Source organism: Psammomys obesus, unplaced genomic scaffold, assembly GCF_907164565.1.
Source record: "Psammomys obesus unplaced genomic scaffold, mPsaObe1.curated_primary_1811, whole genome shotgun sequence".
In the NCBI taxonomy this organism is placed as follows: domain Eukaryota; kingdom Metazoa; phylum Chordata; class Mammalia; order Rodentia; family Muridae; genus Psammomys; species Psammomys obesus.
Window position 1 is genome coordinate 4026907 of NW_026596095.1, and position 21487 is coordinate 4048393.

General features: G+C 39.7%; 1 protein-coding gene across 1 annotated transcript in view; it reads right to left on the reverse strand.

Annotated features, from left to right (window-relative positions):
* Positions 1-543: 543 nt before the first annotated feature.
* Slc30a7 (solute carrier family 30 member 7) overlaps positions 544-21487 on the reverse strand; it is a 68105-nt gene continuing 47161 nt past the window's right edge. The window contains exons 9-11 of the mRNA XM_055628197.1: positions 11364-11454; positions 9000-9149; positions 544-3736 (exon numbers count right to left, since the gene is read on the reverse strand). Of these exons, the coding sequence (XP_055484172.1) occupies positions 3689-3736; positions 9000-9149; positions 11364-11454 (289 nt within the window). The 3' untranslated portion in view covers positions 544-3688. The remainder of the gene's footprint in view (positions 3737-8999; positions 9150-11363; positions 11455-21487) is intronic.

Sequence of the window (21487 nt, forward strand, 5' to 3'; positions counted from 1 at the left end):
ATAATGTATCAAAACTGGTGACTTTTTGTAGGAAAAAAAAATACTTATATTGGCCAAGGTAATGCATTTACGAAGACTCCAAAGCAGTGTCCTAATATCTGTAGCTGTGATTAGGATTTCAAACTTTACCCGACTGAAGCAAAAGACGTGTTCCACATATTTACTTTGTACAGCTCTGGGAATTTTAAAAGTGAAAACACTCTCCAGTGACTGAAAAAGAGTGTGCAGGTAGGGCTGAAATGGTATGACCTGTGAACCAGCCTGGTGTCTAAAAGGAACCAGTTTACAGCATCTGGGCAAAATTAGAAAAGGAAGGAACCCAGCATTAAGCTGGACTGAGCACGGGGCAATTAATAAAAATTTACTCAAAAAAGTATCTATTGTACTTTTTTTTTCCTTTTTTCAAGTCAAGAGCTGGTTTTGGAAAAATAAAAAAAATATTGTAATCTATTCCACAAGTATTATGGAAATAATCTAAACTTCTTAATTATATATGAAAACTGAGACAACATTCCATTTATAAAGTGCCTTAATGAACCAAAATTAGAGGTCAGAGTTCTTTATTTACAAGCCATATTTAGTCACATTTACAGAATGGCAACGTCACACGGGAGCAGCACAGTACAGTGTAAAGAACTCTCGACTGGGTGATCACATTTGAGCCTTGGCTTTGCCACCATTTAGCCCTGTAATCTTAAGGAAATGACAGCTTTTCTGGACCTCAGGTTTCTCATCTGCAAATGAGAGGTAGAAGCAGACTGTACCCAGCACAGTCTTTGCTTAGGTGTGAAATTCTACAGCAAGTAATGCCTTACTCTTAAATCCCAGCATTCTATACCAGCTTGGTTCCCATATTCCCATCTGTAAAAACACAAGAGTTCTGATGAGCTACATTGCGGGTTAATGATTTGGCTGCTTTGTAGAGGCACACAGAAGTCAGAGTATTTTGGTTACTGGTACATATGTGTAGGCTTTGAAGACTCTAGATGAAGGGAATCACAATGTCACCTGCTGCCATGCTCTTATGCCTCCTCCAGAGAAGAGGGTGGGTGACAGTAAAGGAACAATAACCCACATATGACTAGAGACTGTCTTTCAGAAAGACATACAGGGAGTTTTCAAAATGAGAAAGTTGGATTCAGGTTCTTGATCAAGTAAGACAATCAGACTTTAAAAATACACCTAGTTGGGGATGTTTATCTGGCAAAGTAAACTTTCCCTAAAAAATGTAAGCTTGTTATTCAGAAAACAAACAAAAAACTTTGGTTATTCATAGTTTGGCAAATTTACACACAGACTGGCTTTTTTTTTTTTTTGTAAGAATATTAGCTAATGTTAGGAGCATTTGAAATTTATTTTATTACTATAACCAGGTAGTATTTCTTAGTGAAGCCACCTGTTAGTAATACATCTGTATCAAGAACACTAAAAGACAAGCATTTTTCTATGAAGAGTTGTTTCTGTTCACATACAGGTATACCAGCGTTTAATTAAAAATGTCAATGTCAGCCTGATAAATGTTATGCACGCTTAGAACAAAGTGCAAAATTACTTTCATATCAAACATATTCTGTGCTTTGACAAAGGAAACAGCAACATTCATGGATTTGTGCACTGAGGGTCTAGCTAAACAGAATGACACATTTTGATAAAAACTTGGAACTAAGGGCCCAGGGGAAAGCAGATTTGGTAAATCTCAGACAGCATTGTTGACTCCATATGTGCAATGTCAACAGTCACCAGGATTAGCTTGTAAATCTAGACCTGTCATTTTCAGCAGTATACCCCAACCTACAGGTTATCCTGGGGGATCTCAACTACTCAGAATGGAAATGAAAAAGAGGTACAGTAAGAGGACATTTCCATTTGTACATTCCCTCCTGAGAGACTAACACAAACTACTATTTCAGCCAAACACAATCTACTGCAGGGATTCTTCACTTTAGAAGTGCCTGGCAGACAGCAAATAGGCTTTGAAATTACAACGTGATTTACCAAATGGGTACCATGAACATTGTGTGGCATTCTGCTGCAGAAAAATACTGCATCTTCTAATGCACAACAGTTTGTAAATTGTAGGTCAGAAATAGGAGAAAAGGTACTCGAGAACTCAGGGAAAAACAACAGTAAATTCTGCCACCTTACTGATAAAGTGCCTATCATTGATCTATACTCTTTATATTTTTGCCTTGAAAGGTTTTTAAATTTTTGCTAGCAACATCAATTTATTTAAACTAAAGAAAATATTTGTTGGGATAAATGAACTACAATGGGAAAATGTTCACTCAAATAGCATATCTTCAGAAAACATCAAGAATACTTACTGAGTGTTAAGCACCTGTCATCTCAAATTGCAATTTATGTATAATTTAAGACAGGGTCTCTCTATGTAGCCTTGGCTGTTCTGGAACTCACTACATACACCAGGCTGGCCTTGAACTCACAGAGATCTCTTGCCTCTGCCCCTCGAGTGCTGGGATTAAAAGTATGCATCATCATGCCCATCACAGTTTTACTTTTCACATACTCAAGACTAGAAAATCAACTATTTGTAAGACTTTACCCATGTTAAAAGATTCACATCATCACACTCGTTCTGTATTGACAGTAGTTCATACCCAGTCAAAACGCTGCCTTGCAATTCCTCAAAGTCATTTGTATTTGTGCAAGCAAAAACCAGAAAAACAAACTGTACTACTTGGCGCCTAAAGAGAGTATGAAGATGTAAAATGACACTGTCACAATTATTTCTTCCATCCCTATGATGCTTTTTCTCATCATTAATAGAATCCATAAAAATGGCAAGGAAAGCTACTGGAAAATTTATCACAGACAGGTGAATGCTTTTGTAGAAATCTGTAATGTAGCAGATATTTTAGCTCTAAGTAAGTTTTTCTAATGTATTTGCACTTTTGAAAACAGCCTACAAAGTAACTTAATGTGTCACTGGATTTTCTCATAAAGCAAAATAATGTCATTTTTCACAAGACAAGAAATTTAATATATTTAAATCTATGCTGGAAATACACAAAGACAATTATATAGGTTACTAGCAAGTCTTATTTTATACAAATTACAGAATATCCATTAAAAAAAAAAACACATACATATGACCTTTGATGGTACATTTCTATGCTGGCAAATATATTTCTGATACAAAGGCACTTTGAAAACCCAATATGGTTTGGTTGGTAAGTTTGCAAGTTACAAACAATTTACAAACGTATGATTACATGGAAGAATGTCAACAACTGTGACATTACATAGAGAACAGACCTCTTTTGTAAAAACAACACTGGTCTTGTGGGAGTAAAAGCAGTGGTGTCCAGCAGCTTTAGTGAAGACATTCAGAGGATTGGAGGCCCACGGTCTGAATTTCTCACTGGCTGGGTGGGATGACAAGGATGGGCTGAAGGTGATCAGCAAGAACCACCCCCTCCAGGGGGTAGGAAAAGATAACCCAACACCCTAGAACAAACCTGGAAACCTTAGCGATCAGAATGGCTTGGAGGGAAAAGCACCCGAGGCGACAGTCTGGGCTGTGATCTCCAGCACGCGGCCGACTGTACCTGCGCTGCCTGGGGCTTCCAAGCTGTAGTGGTGGCGTCTCTGCTGAGGGCACTGGGTAACACAGTGCTTTGGATTGTGCAGTACTGGAAAACTTTGGTCCTCAGTTTCTCTTCACTGACTACATCGCTGCGAAGTCGATCTGTACATAAAGCTGCCTCACTCCAGCCTGAGAAGTTAGAAAAATGAGATCAAACCTATAAAACCTCCAACAAGTGAACATTCCAGAAAAGTGATCAGAAAGCAACAACTCATTTGTCTTTAAAAATTGAATTATTTTTGTCTTCTGCTTTAAGAAATAGTCTATTTTCATTGTAAAAAAAATCCATGCCTCCTCTCCTTTCACTCTTACCCAAATACCTGCCACTTTGTCAAGTCAATGTATGACCGCTACACTCCAGAAGCACCCACACTGTCACTGAAGATCGTAAAGCTTACTCAGTGTGTTTACTATTTCTGTTCTCCCATTATAACGTAATCTCACCAACAGAAAGAGTTGTCTCCTCTGGCATTCCAGACTCCCAGAAGCTTCAGTAACATCTGGGCATAGCAAGCCATCAATAAATACTACTGAATGCATGAACTAGCTTTAGTGGACTAAAAAACTGGACAGACCCTAGCTTCTTAGCACAGAAAATATGCTCTTTGCCTCCTCCCAAAAGCCTTTCCGTGGCAAGCTACAACTGTTGTTACTTAACTTACACAAAAATGAACTTGCTCCTACATTGGCTGAAAGACTTTTTGGAGAAGAACTTAGAGTTTGTATTATCTTTACCTAGAAATAAAAACCAAAGTTCAGTTTTCCTCACTGCAAAACAGTGTTGATAAAATCAGTACTACCAATTTGCAGGAGTTTTATGTACCATCCAATACTTAACAAGCAGCTAATAAACAGTGCCTACAGTAGGTATTGTTTAGATAAGTAGTGAATGTATGAGAAAAAAATTTCGCACACTAGAGGCAAGTATAAGCTTCGATTTACTCAGTCCAGATGGCCCTGGGATAACTGAGGAACTAACTATTCTGAAAAATTCTTGTATGTATAATCTTAATAGAAAATAAAAATATTGCTTAAACATATTGTTTGATATTTTTTCTTTTTAAACAAAATTACTAATGAATACAAAATGGGCAAAACAGTTGGGTTCCTTTCATTGCCTGCCATTTTCATTACCTAATCTTAACACGGGGAACACAGTAATAAGAAATGAGTAGCCCAAGGCAATGAAGAGGAAAGAAAAACAAAGGAGCTAGATAAATTATTTTTGCATAATCATGAGTTAATTACTCAAACTGGTATCAGTCCCCAGAGGGGATAACAGCTTTCCACAAAAGCTCAGTCCAAAAGCAAAGATAAAGAAGTCATTTGCTGCATCCACTTGTCCCAGTGGGATGGGCAGCTTGGCTCTCCAGTTCCTAGTGTCCATTTCAATTTCCTTCAACGTAAAGAGAAAAACCTTCTGACGAGTAACCTGCTGCCTGATACAATGCGATCTACAGTTAACCGCAGGAAAAATATGACCGCTCTCCCAGCAGTGTGCAGCTTCTAAGTTCACTGCCCCTGCCTCTACCCCAAAGCTAGCCTGGTGGTGCACGCTTGGGAGATCTCCAAACAATATTCGTTTTTGAACAGAGGTTAAAGTTAGAGAAACGATCAGGAATGTGACTATAGAAATTGTCGTTTTACTTGTATTCTCCATGGGCCAAAGCCATAGACACATTTTTGCTTGAGTTTTTTACTAAACATGTCTTTATCCCTTTAAAATGTAAAAAGGGGGCTACAGTGATGGCCAAAAGATTAAGAGCACTGGCTGCTCTTCCAGAGGACCCAGGTTTGATTCCCAGCACCCACATGGTAGCTCACAACTATCTGTAATTCCAGTCCCAGGGGATCTCATGCCCTCTTGTGGCTCTGCTAAAGGCACATGTGTAATGCATAGACATATGTGCAGGCAAAATACAGAGACATAAAAAAAATCTTTAAAAGGGTAAAATGAAGTCACTCAAAAGTATCTTACTTTTCCATGAAAGATGCTACAGAATTAATAAAATGTTAATAAATGACTAAATTATAAGTCAGGAGTAACAATGTAACTAACTGGTTATTGTGATACACCTGTTATCCCAGTGCTCCAGAAGCAGAGGCAGTAGCAGGAGGACTACAACCTTAAAACTACTCTAGCAACAGAGCAAATTCAAGGCCAGCCTGGGCTACTTAGTGAGACACTGAGAAGAGCCAAGAGCTGAGGATACAGCTCAGTGTTTACTTAGCATCCCAAGACAAAAATAAATAAATAAATAAGAAAGAAAACAGATCTGGTTTCTTGTTCAGTAAGTCACCCTGTGGAAGTTAATATATTAATTCCTGCCATAGTCCCTGCCACGTAGTGGGCTGTCAGTGCCAGCATTTCTAATGCTGCCATCATTATTGTGTCCACTACTACCAACCAGTCAATGGACACTCACACCATATGATTTAATGCAAACCAGCAAACCTAGGGATACTTACGATCCCATGGCTGTCTACTTGGCCTCCTGAATTTTAGATACACGTGATAAAGAAAGATAAGAGAAAAATGGCTAAGAAAGCTTGCAGAACAGGCAAACAAAATCAATGTGCATTAACATTAAAGCCCATTACAAAAAGGAAAAAAAAGAGGTAGAAAAGGTTGAAAACCAGAAACCAATTTAGAGAAGGGAAGACAAGTTTTTCTTTTGTGCATATCACTCAAGTGGAGAACATAAACCTGATGAGGCTACTGGTCAGAGAAAGGGAGGATTATGAACACAGGAGACTGGAGGAGGCGGAGGGTTTCTGTAATTTAAAGACTCTGACTTGTGTTTGGGAGGTGGCTTTTTGAGTCCTTCCTGGATATAACTGTTCACTTCTATTTTGAGGTCAGAGAACAGAGCATAAAAGGCAGAAGCAGGAAGCTGGGGGCTCAGGATGCTGGGGGCTTAGGAAGTTAGGGCTCAGGACTTAACAGGCATAATGGGGAATGATGGGAAATGAAGTAGGGGTTCTGCCAGGAGAGAATGTGTAGTTGGCTTGGCTGTCTTTTGTGCTTTGAGGAACCAAGGAAGAAAATGAACCTCAGGTATATTCTAGATCTTTCTTTGAACATATAAGACTCTTTTCTTCAAACATTATTTCTATCAAAACAAAGTATATTCAAAATTTAAGGCTGTGATTATAATTGTGAACATACCATTATTATAAAGTGATCTTGGCTGGTTTAAAACAAAAGCCATAGACCATTGCATTGCCTTCTAACCCAGAGCCTCACTTTCTGTCCTCTTCCTAAGTCAACACAAACACACACACACACACACACACACACACACACACACACACACCCCACACCCCTTTCTGTCCCCTAGCTATCAACTGATAGTTGCTTTTGAAAATTAGTTTAGATGGATAGCGAGGAAGAATTTGACACTCGATTGCACTGAACTACTGTTCCCGAGGAGTCTGAGCACGGACGTGACTTGCCACAGCTCCTTCCTCTACACCACACTTCTACACAGAAGCCCATTTCTTTGGTGACTCTTGAAAATGATAATAAATAGGATAATGTCCCATAGTTGTAAAATCACAGAGACCTAGCATTGGGCAACTAAATAGAAACTTACAATTCTCGGATTTCTGCTCCATTTGTTTTAATACAAGCTTTCACAGAAAACAAAAAGAAAAATTTCAATAACCGAACCCAATTTCTTACATTCCTACTCAGGGTCAGCTGTAAGAAAGACACTCACAGTTCAACAGACACACAGGGGAGACTCACAGGAGGTCCTCCTTTAGAACCAACACTAGAAGCTTCCATACAAGAAAGCATCAGTGAGTTTAAAAAATGGATTTAGGTACTTTTCCATCTATTTATCTTGTGTGTGGGGCTTGGGGAAGGCAGCAGTCAATTCTCTCTTCCCATCAGAGGTCAGTTCACCAGGCCTCACAACAAGCCTTTACCTGCTGAGAGAGCTCACTCGTCATGATTTTTCCCCTCAAAACAGCAGCAAACTGGGTTTCATTTTGGTGAGAGTTAGGAGTAAGATCTAACTTAAAATACAAAGTAACTTAAGAATTTATGTTTCATGAAATGAAATTTATCACAGCGAGCCCTGACATTTACTCACGCTACAAGGACATGCATTACTAGTGCAGATAAGGAAATAAATTATTTAAAATTCTATTCTGGTATATGAGAACTAAAATTGAAAAAAGATTTAAAAAAACTTTAAAATCATTAAGTGTAGGGATTAAAGCTGTTTTAGAGATGTGGCCCCACCCCTCCCGGGTTGGGTGGATTGAACACCCTCACAGCTAGAGCCTCAAAGGGAATACCTGGTAGCTACGAGGAATGAAATCAATTAGTCAGGACCTTCGCTGACAAAAAGAGGCTGAAAATATTCAAAGCCAAATGTAGTTTCTGAAACAGAAGAGGCAGCTGAAGGAACGTTCATATTCCCCCATTTCCAAAGGCCAGGTTTAAGCTTTGGGAGGCCTCCCTTTGCTACTGCAAATAGCAGGCCCAACAGACAGCTGCTACTAGCACAGTTCCCAAACTAGAAAACACTTTCCTCTTCACATGGAAAATGTGACTCAGTGACAAAGCTGGGAATGTGCAGGGTGCCCAGAGGCCCATAGAAATCCCACTGTGAGGTTGAAGCACTAGGGGAGAAGACATAGGATAAAGGAGAGGACTGTGGTCTGGAGAAGGCAGTATACAGGTTACTGCCACGTTGTTCTCCTTTTGCTCCAGGATAAGAAGTCTTTAAACACAGTGCACAGGCCTCAAAGGCTTCATTATGAAAGCCATGATGATACACATTTACATAGACAGACACATTTATATACTGTGTCTGCTCAGAAAGCTGTTAAAATTCTGAACAGGTGGTACCAGCACAAAGTAGAGCAGAGTCTGAATTGCATCTAAGATTAGGATTATATAAATCCTAATAACATTAGATCTGTCCGTAATTCATTCATAAGGAACCTAGACATGTATGTCTCTCATGAGGAGCTTGACTCTCTAATTCATACAAAGCCTTGACTCTAACTAGACTGCATATTATGCTTATGTCTGAAGATGTGAAGGAGAGAAAAAGATATGTATGCAGTGACACACATATCACAGAAAAGTAATTCTGCTTAGAGGAATGCTTAGACTCCAGCCAACAGTACTAACTAAAGTGGAAGGCCCTGGATCAATACCCAGCACTGAAAGTGGAAAAAAAAAAAAAAAAAACAACAAAAAACCGTCAAGGAAAATAAAGACCTTCTAAATTTTGACTCTGATTGGAAAACAATGTTTATTTTTCTTTTACTTTAGTAATTTCTATATTTTATGTGATTAAATAAAGGATTTTTATAGCTAAAAAGATACAGAAAAATATGTTTCTTAGAAGAGGTTTGTAACAAGTCATACCTGAGTGAAAATATTATGTGTTTGGCTTAAGATCCACCTGGCATCTGCATCAGGGGCTACTATGAGCTTCAAGGTCCCAATGTAAACATCAGAACAGAGCGTCCAGAAGTGCTGTTCTTGCAAGCTGTACACTCCTTGTAACTGCTGCACCTGGAACATGGGGCAGATGTCAGCACCAAGATCAAGACAGTGCCCTCCCTCCTAAATACGATTGTGCAGCAAGTCAGAAAGCTGGACTCGACCCCCTACTTAGAAAGAGATGTTCAGACAAATGCCTGTGGAGTAGTCATTATGTTCCAGGCAACACTGAAACACACTGGAAAGAGAACGAACAAACACTTATCAAAATCTGTCAAGATACCCAAGAGTACCTAGAGGGAAGTTCTAATTTCACCACATATATCAGAGAAGTTAAGTACCGGCAAGCTACAGAGCTAGAAAAAGAACGATAAAGTGGGGCACAGAAATGACTGGGAGGAAATAAAAGATAGAAATCAACACATACTTAGAATGAGATAAGCTAGAGGGACATTTCTTCTATTAAAGATACTACTTTAAATATTGATGCGGAATGGACATAGTTTTGTAAACAGAGGAAATGCAGTTAAGAAAGCGTAAGAGTGAAATGACTATTTTCTGCTCTTCTGATTTTGCAGCCCCCTGAGCTCCTTTTCTGGCTCTGATCTGAGGGTGAAATAGAGCCAAGAGACCAGAACATGTCTTCACCATATGCTGCCTCAATGCTTCAGACAGTCTCCTATCCTTATACCCCAACTTCCAAGACGCTAACCCAAGGCCTGGACATGCTGGATAGCACTCTACCCCTGAGCTACTTCCCTGGCCTGATTTTAAATCTTTTCAGTCCTAATTAGTGCCCACAATTGCAGATGTGCTACTTAGCTGGCATTCTCCCTAAATGTCTGTCGAGTATTTCAAATCTAATATAAAATAAACAGAATCTTACTTTGGAATAACTTTCTGCTCTCAAACCCTTCCCACCCTAGTCTCAGCCTCTTAGACCAAGCTGTGAGACACACTCCTTTCCCCTTTACTAATGCAATCCACCTCCAAAAATACACCGCAATGTAAATTTCCCTCCATCTTGCTGCCAATGACAGTAGTCTCAGGCAGCTTTTCCCAGAAGATGCTCTCCACATATGACAATCTTGTTAAAGCACAAGATTCATTACATTGCCGCTGCCCCAAAGCATTCCAGATGCTTCCCACTGAATGAGAGAAGTCTGAGCCTCTTTGTATGACCAAGACCTCCTAACATCTGGCCTTGCCTTCTTTCCAACATTTCAGTCACTTTGCCCTTTATTTATCATGCTGCAGCCGCAAAACCTGTTTTCCTATTCTCCAAATACACTAAATTAGTTCCAGCCATAGCTGCCTCACATTAGTGGTTTTCTTTTTGCCTGGAACATTCTTCTTGAGGATTTGTATAAGGCTGGACACTTCTGGTCATCAGGATTTCAGGTTCCTTGCTGAGTCTTGATGTAGCCATCCACATTTACCATGCTCTCATTGCATTTTTCATCATGTGTCCCACTGATGTTTTCTCACCATCAACATCATTTAACATTAACTTTATCCCCGCTAGACTGCAAGCTCCATGAAAGCACAGTCTTGCTCTGTTCACATCTGTCTCCAGTATTTTAGAAAAGACTCTGATACACAGTGGATGCCAAAAACAAACAAACAAACAAACAAAAAACAAAATACAATGTAACAAACAAACAAAAAACATCCAGAGGGCTAGAGAGATGGTTCAGGAACTAAGAGCGCTTGTTGCTCTTAATTTGAGGTTTCAAAAGCCCACATTAGACCCAGTGTCTGCGTGTGAATGCTTGTGCATGTGTCTGTCTGTCTGTCTCTGCCTCTCTTTCTGCCTGAGGTCAGGATGTAGAACTCAGGTACTGCTCAGGTACTGCTCAGGTACTGCGCATGCCTACCTGTGTACCACCACGCTCCCTGCTGTAATGACAACAGACCAACCCTCTGAAACTGCAAGCAAGTTCCCAAATTAGATGCTTTCATTTGTAAGAGTTGCTTTGGTCACAGCGTCTCTTTACAGCAGCAGAACACTGCTAAGACAGATGACTCTATACTTACTTCATCTGTTACCCATATTCTGTACTTTGTAATAGCTCAATCTCTAGGTAAGTACAGTATATACATTTTCGTTAGCAAAGCTCAATATTTTCTAATGAATTTACTTGGGTTTATACAAACAATATTCATAGTCATCATGCAGTCTTGGAAGAAAGATCAAATTATATTCATATGCTATACATATTTATGAACGATGAAAACTCTAACAGTTTGGAAACAACATACAATCCCATGTTTTGCAAAACTTACCCTCTGATAGCACTGGGGGAGTATATTTTCCAACGAGGGAGGAGTTCTTTGCATTAATATTCCAATAGACTCTCTTAAAAGAGGAATAACACTAAAGGGGAAAAAAGCTCATTAAGCCACATTTTAACAATTCCTATTTGCAAAATGGTAATATACAGTTCTTTAAAGAATAGAATACAATTATTTAGAGTTTCAGGAAAAAGTAATCTACTAGTCTTTGTTCTAAATTTCTCTTAGAATAAGTAAGCTATTAAAGAAACTGAAGAAAATGCATCCATTGTATCCAATGATTTATTTACGATTTCTAAGACTGATTATTTACCAGTCATACATCTAAGAAGTGTGTGTGTGTGTGTGTGTGTGTTCTGTGTTCTGTGTTGTGTGTATGTGTGTGAGTGTTTATGTATTCATGCACCTGTGCCTGTGGGTACCTAGGAAGTCTGGAAAAGGGCTTCAGGTACCCTGGGGCTGTCAGTTGTGAGTATCCAATGTTGGCGCTGGGAACTAAATTCTGGTCCTCTGTACCACTGAGCCCATCATCCCAGCCCTGTAAGTCATATTTTCATTATTTAAAATGGAGAGAAGCCCATTTTCTCCCATAGATGGTTGAGGGCACCTCTAGGAATGAAGCCCAAAGGTCACTCTGTGTTGACACAGGAAAGCTTCACCCAACATTCGAATTTCTGCTTTAGGTTATTTGGATGACTGTGTGTACACAGAGTAAAAAACAGAATAATGGTAAGAGTGATGCTAGTGCAATAACCCCCTGATCTAGCTAGATGCAAAATTCACCTTGGAGCTAATTTTGCTTTCAGTTTTGACATAGTGAATCAGAATATCTAAGGATGGTCCAGACATCTACAGGTCTGCAAGGCTCTGCAGGTGTTTCCAGTAAGTCAGAGGGTGGGTGGCACTCTGCTTGACTGTTGGCTATAGACCAAGGGGCAAAGTCAGAAATAGCTTCACTGCCCTTAAAAACGGTAACACTGATTACTGTTAACTTTATGCAATCTCCAAATGTCAAATATAGAATTCTTTTGGACATAGCTGCAGGAGGGTAGGGACCACAAGAACTCATGCCTGTGAACCCTCAGCATCTCAGAAGAGTGGAAGTGGGACCGTGCCTTAAGGATTCATGATATTTCTAAGAGAAGAGAAAAGGAAATACTAATGCAGACCAAAAGGAACAAGGGCAATGTCTTGCTCACCATCATATTCACAACAGTGCCTAAAGGACTAATGATATTTCTGACAGATGAGAAGGAAGAGGAACTACTAATGAAGACCAAAAGGAACAGAGGCATTGCTTGCTCACCATCATATTCCCAAGGAGGCCTAGTAAAGTGCTGGTCACCAAGTATGCCCGTGATAAGTGTTGTCTGAATGACTGAAAGATACACAGATACCAGGCATTTTAGAATCTAGATTAAAGAAAAGAGAAGGACACAGAAAAAGAATTAGAAGTCTATTCCCCAACTTTTAAGTATAGAGTGATTTTTGAATAAAGAAGAATAGCATGGGAACAAAGACTGGAGAGTTAAACAGGCAGAAATAACTGGTATCTTACAATATAGCAAAACACAGAATGACAGCCAAGTTGAGGACAAGCCTAGATTACTTAATGGAGACAAGGTAGCAGTAAGGATGACAATTTCAATGTGGGCAGGAGTTTCAGTCATATTTAAGTAAAGAAAAAAATTTGTTTAGTAAGGTAGCAATAAGAACCAAAAATTAAATATCACCTGTGAGCCCTTCTTAACCCGTATAGCCTTTGTGCTCTATGAATTAATATGCTGCCCCGATGCTACACCCAAGATAGTTGTTAATTAGTTCATCCTACTCCATTGGCACAGTGATTTCAGAGCTTTTATCTGGTCTATTAGTCTAGCCTTCTACGTGTTCCTTGGCATCTAATCTTACAGCCTTCTAGGCTACTTGGTAGGCAGCTTCAAAGATGGCTCCCGAACTAGTACTGAAATGTTGCTTCCTGATTAGCTTTAACACTTTGGCCTCTGACATAGCTGACACTTTCACTCTCACTTGCCACCTCACAGCTGCCATACTGTGAGCTCTTTAACCAAGAGGATCATGGGTCAACGGAAGAAGGGACCCCTCTGCCGAGGAGCTAGAATCTAGTTCACTAGCCCCAAAGAACAGAAGACTGTCAGCAACAGCTTGAGGGGGCCTAGAAGTGGCTTCTTCCTCAGCTGACCTCTGCAAGACTCCAGCCTGGGCTGACAACTTGATTGCTGCCTTGTGAGAACTCTCTGCCATGCCCACAGCGTCCTGAGCTACGAAGACTAGATGATAATAATGCATGCTAGCCACTATGGAAGAAACACAACAGATGGCCGTCATATGTAACAGTACAATGTGCTTTCCAGGACACATTTCAGAAGTAATGATTAGGTCAGAGAAGGTTGGAAGAAAAAAAAAAAAAAAAAACAACTCCACATAGAATTAAGGAGTTTGAGAGTTAAGAATTTGGCTATTAACTTAGCCACTTAAACTGTAGAGCAACAACTGTTTCTATCTATCATACATACTATTAAGAAGTAGGTGAAGACTCCTTGGGTAAAATAAAGGAGTCGGGGAAAAAGAATGAAGTGACTAAAGTACAATTAATCCTTTTTTTTTTTTTTCTGCCCTTCACTTTCATTTCTTAAGAAGAAGAAGGGTAAGTCAGAAAAAGCTTTACCTACTGAAAAGGTCAACTGCTTCCTCTTCTGTTGTGCTCTTCTAAGAAAGCTGGGATGGCTGCTACATTACAGCAAGCACCCCACCTCAGCACACAGACATTCCAAACAACAATCTGAAAAGGTGTCAGAATGCTAGCTGTAGGAGCTGTGGAAGTACACCCAACTGCTGGGGAAAAACAGTGCTTGCTCATCCCCAGGAGGAGATACAGTTCCGAGCCAAGGTCATGTTCAAAGTGCTTAAGATGTAAAAGAAGTCTGTAGCAGCTCCTGCTTTTGCCTTTTAAAATCGTGTTTAGCTCAGGAGTTTCTGCCCATATTTTTCTGATTAACTATCATAATGGGAAATCATAAAATTGATTTTAGCATGGATCTATCTAGCCACAATGAAAGGATATGGAGGAAAAGACAAGCTTAGCAAATTCCTGACTGAGCTAAGACTTACAGCTGCATCCAAACCATGCAGGAAAAGTAAAAGTAAGCATTTGGAAACAATTAGAGGCTCGCTTCTGGTTGACTAACTCAATTCTAGCTTTCACAACTGAATGCTATTTTCCTATCATAAATGACAAGGGATGACTCATCAGGCATGAATTTACCAGTAAAACAAAGTAATGGTTCCATTCTTCAAAAGCTGAACATAAATCTATAATCATACAATAAGCATCAAATTAATTTCAAAGCCTTATAGCAGGTTAAATGAGCAACATTTACTCTTTCCTGCAAGTAACTTTGCAATAAAAATTCAAGTTTTACTTCAGATACTGCTTTTAGGGTGAGATTTTCATCACATTTCAACAGTAAATTAGATAATCTAGCAGTAACTATGAATAATGGAAATAAGATATTGAGGTTGGTGAGATGGCTCAGCAATTAGGAACACTTGCTGCTCATGCAGAATGAGCAGAACTGAGTTTAGCTCCCAGCATTCACATCCTGCAACTCACATCTGTCTGGGATCCATGGACACTCACCTGGATGTGCACATAACACAGGCACGCTTAGATACATTTTAATAAAAATAAGTCAGTGGAGCTAGAGAGATGGCACAAAAGTTAAGAGCACTTGGTACTCTTGCCGAAGACCAGCACCAGTTCCTGCACAGCGCTTCACAACCCTGTCATGAAACTCTAGTGGACATACTGTCCTCTTCCGGCCTCCTTGGGCCCCAGGCATGCATGTGGAACATGTAGGCAAACAGTCACACACTTAAAAACAAAGAAATCTAAATCTTTCTTTAAAGGCATGCACATTATGAAAACCTGCGAAGAACGATCACAGTTGTTTGTTCTTAATCAGTTAAAAGCCTAATTAAAAACCTCAGAGTTTACGTAATTAAGTCTGAGAACAAATATCTAGCGATAATTAAAACACAATGCAGTGATTTCAGCACTTGGGAAGGTGCGGCAGGTGAATCTCTATGCATTTAAGGGAGGGGAGGGGAAGGGAGGGAAGGGCAGAGGATGGGAGGGAAGGGAGGCAGGCAGAAAAGAAAGAATTGAAAGCTCCTCAAACCCATACATATATATATATATATTTTTTTTTTTTTTCAGGGTTTCTCTGTGTAGCCCTGGCTGTCCTAGGCTCACAGGCTGGCTTCAAACTCACAGAGATCCATCTGTCTCCAACTCCCAAATGCTGGGACTAAAGGTGTATGCCACTGCTCCTGGCTACCCATATGATTCTTGAGGCAACCCCGTGAATTGGTTCATTTAGTGAATGCTTCCTCCTCATTATTGAGAGTTCTTACAATCCATAGGCATGGAGAGAAGAGAAATGAAAAATTTAAACTAATGTAAATCTGAAGGTCAAGTGTTTCTTTCCACTATCCTCTAAAAGACTAAAATAAAGAGCTCTGTGTGTACGTGTGTGCGTATGCAGTGCGCACCCTGCGCAGGGCCGGTGCTCCCAGGCCAGGAGAGAGTGCTGGAGATCCTGGAGCTGGAGCTACAGCTACGGGACCTCTGCAAGAACAGCAAGTCCTCTTAACTAGTGAGCCAGCTCCCTACCCCCATTCAAAAACTTTTAATGGGCAAAAGGAGACAAAGACATCTGATCTCTAATACTATTGGAGGTACATTTAGATACGTGGTGGCACTTAAACAAGTACAATCAGTCCACGGTCATGGATGACTACTATTAATCTTGAATTTCATAAACCTAGTAGGGAACAGATCTCTCAAACGGTCCCACCTGAGAATGTGGAGCACGTGTAACTATGCTAAGCTTCTGGAGCCTGTGGTCTAAATCAGTGCGCAATACAGTGCGTGTTGCTTACTCAGTAGGGAGGGTAATAACAGATGCTACGGAACCCCCACAATCAGGAAGAGGTTGCCCCTTTCTTTAAGCTTCTGGGACATAGTTATAACACTTCGTGTATTTGCTCTCTGGAACAAAAAATTATATATCAGCGTACAACATCAAATTAGTAAAGAATAATATTGCTTATTTATATAGCACTTAACAGGTTTTAAGGGGATTTCATTAAAATTGTCTAATTTCATCTTCACAACAGCCCAAAATAACCTCAAGAAAATGCTGGGATCACAGCATCTCCGTTGAAGGCAAGACTGAGACTGAACTCTTTACTGATGGAAAAACCAATTCAAAGAGGTTAAAACAACTGTGGTTTGTTATAGCTGGTAAGAAGCTGTTAGTGACACAAGGCCAAGACTCAAGCTTTGGAACAGCGTGCAGCTTTTCTCCAGTTAGGTCTCCTAGGGTCAAGTGCTGATTTCAGAAGCTGCACATTTGCTAGTAGTAAGGCTCACATATGAAGTAAGAAGCAAAGGAATCTATTTTTAATTCACTCCTTAAAAGTAAGAAACTACCCTGACTGTGTATAAGAGAATTTCAAAGCGGGTTTCTAATTTCGACACTGTACTAGATGCTGGTTCCCCGGAATCAGGAGTTGTGGAGGTACAGGTGAAAACATGTTTTCAGACTAATTAAGCAAAAGAACAAAGTAATCTTAATGCAGACTGTACCTAGAAGTATATAATTTTAAACTACCCATAGATTAATTAGTAACAAACATTAAAACTGAAGAAATAAAGGTCATCCTTTTCTTCTTGCAGGAAGCAAATGAAGAACATGCCAGTATGTTTTCTACCTTTTAAATTTTGTTTATTTTTCAAAGGCTAAAACTGTTAACGATTCTCAGGTCAAAGGGAAATCAAGGGGCCACTGAGACTCCCAGGAGGCAAAGGCATTTGCCTGCAAGCCTGGCAAATGCACATAAAACTTTTCAAAGTTGTCCTCTGTACTCCGTATTCACTTACCTCACACACATTACACAAATATAGAATAATATTGAAATTTACAGAAAAAGTATATTAAAATGTATTTAGTCTGACCTTAAATATCTTCCCTTCTGTCTCCCTAGAGAAAGTTATATATATTTTGGTTTGTGTGTTTTCCCCTCTAATGTTTCTCTTCCAAGATATGTAGATTATGCTTGTTAGTGTCCTTCTTATATTAGTGCCTGCAGAGCTCTTACAGAATGTATACTCTATATCTTTCACATGGCAATAGTCAGTGCTTCTCAGGGAATATCTTGTTCTCAGAATATTGTATCTTAGAAATCATACCACATCACCAGACATTATCTATATTCTTTTTTTTTAGAACTCCCTTGCACACATCTTCCTTACTAACAAATATCTATGCTATTTCTAATATTTTGCTACTAGAAACATAGCCACAAGAACAACTTTATGAATATGTCCTTTTATATTTTTGCTAATTTATCTGGGGGATATGTCCCTAGGTGTGGAATTGCTTGATTACATAAATGCCAGTATTGCAACATTTCTATTTATACTAACAATTCTTATTCCTATCATCAGTACATTAAAAGGCCTATTCTGCCCATATTCTTACCACAAGACTGCAAATTTATCCTGTTTAATGAGGCATGCTGTCTTAGTTGCAGTTTGAATCTGTCTTCCTGTCGCTGCTGCCATTGTTGCTGTTTTCTGAGTGGGACTGAACTATTTTCCTAAGTCCTTTGTGGGCTGATGAGACAGTTCAACATCTCCAGGGCAAGCCTGAGACCTGAGTTCGTTTCTGAGGTCCAACGAAATAAAAAGGCAGGTGTGGTGGTACCACCCGCAGTTCCGAGGCCGGGGAGGCAGAGGCAGGCAGATTGCAGACTGGCTTGCCAGCCAGTTGGCTTAGCCTATCCAGACCTGTGTCTAAGGAAAAAATGAGGCCGCCAGCTACCCTCATACACACGTGTACATATGCATCCAAACTCACAGGAATATGTATACATGAACACGTGCAGAGACAAACTTATCATTTATAGCATATTTTTTCCATGAACTAAATAAACTTACGTTTCTGCCTATTTTTCCGTGTTTGTCTTTTAAATTTTTTTCTGGCATACTGGAGATTAACCCCAGGCTTCAGACATATGAAGCAAGTACTCTACCAGTGAGCTACATACACGGCTCCTAGTTTAGTTCTTATTCTTAGAGGCTGTCTCTATTCCAGTTGTATTTATCCAGGTTAATTATGCCTTTTGTCTTTCCTTTTAGGTTGTTCCCTTTGCTAAATTTTTATTTATTAATTTTATTATATTTAATTTATTTATTCTGTATGTATTATGTGTATGTGTGTGGCTGGTCAGAGGTCAACTTATGAGGGTTGGATTTTTTTTTTTTTTTTTTTTTTACCATGGACATTCCAGGATGGAACTCGGGTTCTCAGGTCTGGTGAAAAGGGCCTTTACCAGCTGAACCATCACGCCCCCATCTCCCCACTACAATTCAACTCACCCACAATTCCCTTTTAGGTCTGAGCCACAGCCATCGCTAGCACTCTCATGTGGCTAAGTCATCCAGCCATGGCTTCTTCTCATACTAATATGGTTTTATACCTTACTGTTATAGTTCAAAGTCGCTGACAGTTTCTCCAGGTCTAGAATATAAGATACAATTCCAAGGGCATCTTTTTCCACAAGGCAATGGCATGAACCTTGTCAAAAGGTATGAATCTGGGGTGTTGCATTTCCACAGTACATGCGTTCTGCTTCTAGACTCACTGATCTGCTTCCTAAGTTAACCTGCTTTTCAGGCAAGTCATTTTTAGTTATAAAGACCATATTTTATTGTTTTGCAATTTTCTTAGCTCTTGTGCTTGTTTTCCCTTACCAACTTTACCGTCAGCTTTTATTAACTCTTCTCCAGACGGCACAGAAGAAAACATAGAAAGACCTAATAGAATTTTTATTATTAGACATTTCAAATGTGTAAATAAGCATAAGAACTACAGGTGTATTTGTGGTGTTGATTCTCTGATAGTGTTGCAGGCTCAGCTGGTTTACTTTTGTGGGTTTTAGAACTGTTAATCATCCCATGTAATTTTTAGATATTTTATCTTCATATTACCTTTGTTGTTGCTATTGAAAAGGTTTCTTTTCTTTAGTTATAACATTCAATTTTCTTTTTCAGTGCTGGGAATTAAACCTAAAGCTTTACTCATGCTAGACACTTGCTCAATAACTAAGCTATTTACTCAGCCTGTTTTGAGTTCCTCCTTGAGTACCTCTTCTGTTTCTCCCAATGGTGGATTGTGACCTGGAAGTATAAGGAAAATAAACCCTTTCCTACTCAAGTTGCTTTTGGTCATAGTGTTTCAACATAGCAAAAGAAATGAAACTAGAAAACAGGTAGGAATGAATGTGTCTAGTATTAACAATAATAGTGGCTTTAGGACTGTGATGTATATAACTGATGTTAAGGTGACAGTCACTGATTTGCATATTGAGTCTTTTTTATTTTTTTAATCAAAAATGGGTAATCAAGTCCAGTAGAGTGGTTCACACCTGTAAGTCTAACATTTGGTGGAGACAGGAGGACTACTCACAACTTTGAAGCCATCTGGATTAGAGTGAATTCTAGGCCAGCTTGGGCTACAAAGTAACACTGTCTCAAAAGCAAACCACACAAAAACAAAGGAAGAAAAGGAGAAAAGGAGGAAGTGCTCAGTAACTGAGCTATATCCTTAATCCCTTTATAACTTTGTATTTTGAGCCATGATTTCACTTCGTTGTCCAGGCTGGTTCTGAACTCACTATGTAGTCTAGCATGGAAGGAAGGAGGAAAGGAGAGAGCTAGGAAAAAAGGAGAGAGGGAGGGAGGGAAGGACAGAAGGGACACTTCAGTTTTCAAATATCTCTTTGGCATATCTGGCAATGATTGAGTGGCTTCCTCGCTACATTGTTTAATGAAAAATAGTGGGCATAAACTCTGTAATACTGAGTTAACTTTGCACTCTCAGAATGAAAACAAATTACACATAATTTCCAGAATACTTTTTGAAAACAGCACTTAATGTTCTGAATTATAATTAATTTGCAATCGAATAAATATCAGACAATTCATAACTCTTGTAGCCTCAAAGTCACTTCACAAACTATAAATCTGAGGCCCCCAGGAATGGATTTGCCAATCACTTCTGGCAGCTTTGACAAACACTGAAGAATGATACCATCATGTTGACTTATTTCAATGAACCAGAGTCACACTACTGCTGTCACAGGAAAACATCTTGAGACAATACAAACACCACACAGGAAAGTTCAGTGAACAGTGAGACCATGATAGAGACCCTGAGAAGAGCACGGTATCCTGTGCTTTACTCTGCAATTCTACCTAGTTAGCCATACACCATCTGCCTTCATCCACACTGACTGGATATTAAGATAATGAGAGAGAGAGAGAGAGAGAGAGAGAGAGAGAGAGGGAGAGTCACATACCTTTAAGTGACCCTTGGTTCACAGAGACTGACCCACCAACCAAGGAGCTTGAGTGGGCCAGACTTAGACTCCTACACACATGGAGCAGATGTGCAGGTTGGTCATCGTGTGTTTTCCTAACAACGGGAGCAGGAGCTGTCTCTGACTCTGTTGCCTGCCGTTGGATCCCTTTCCCCTAGCAGGGAGGCATTGTCTGGCCTCAATGGGAGAAGATGTAGTTATTCCTGGAGTGACTTGAGGTGCCAGGGTGGGTTGAGACCCATGGGGGTCCTCCCCTTCTCTGAGGAGAGGATAGAATAGGGGGTACAGGGAGGATGAGGGTGGAACTGGGAGAGGAGGAAGGGGGCTGGATAAGGCTGTAAAGTGATTAAATAAATAAAATTGAAAAAGAAATCTAGACTAAAACATAAAAGTGTCCCTCAGCGAGTCACTCAGATATATAATCCTTCATTCATAAGTGTGCAAACCTGTGACTTGCTTCAATGTAGCAAAATATGATTAAGGCAAAGTCAACTGACAGATGTAACGAAGGCTCAAATAAGTTGATTTTTAGTTCCTCAAGGAAAAATCCCTGGGTATGCCCAACTTAGTCAGAGCCAAGCCCTTAAAAGAGGGACTGGAGCGCTGGTTGAGGTCAGCTGCTCCCCTGCTGACTTTGAAGAAGT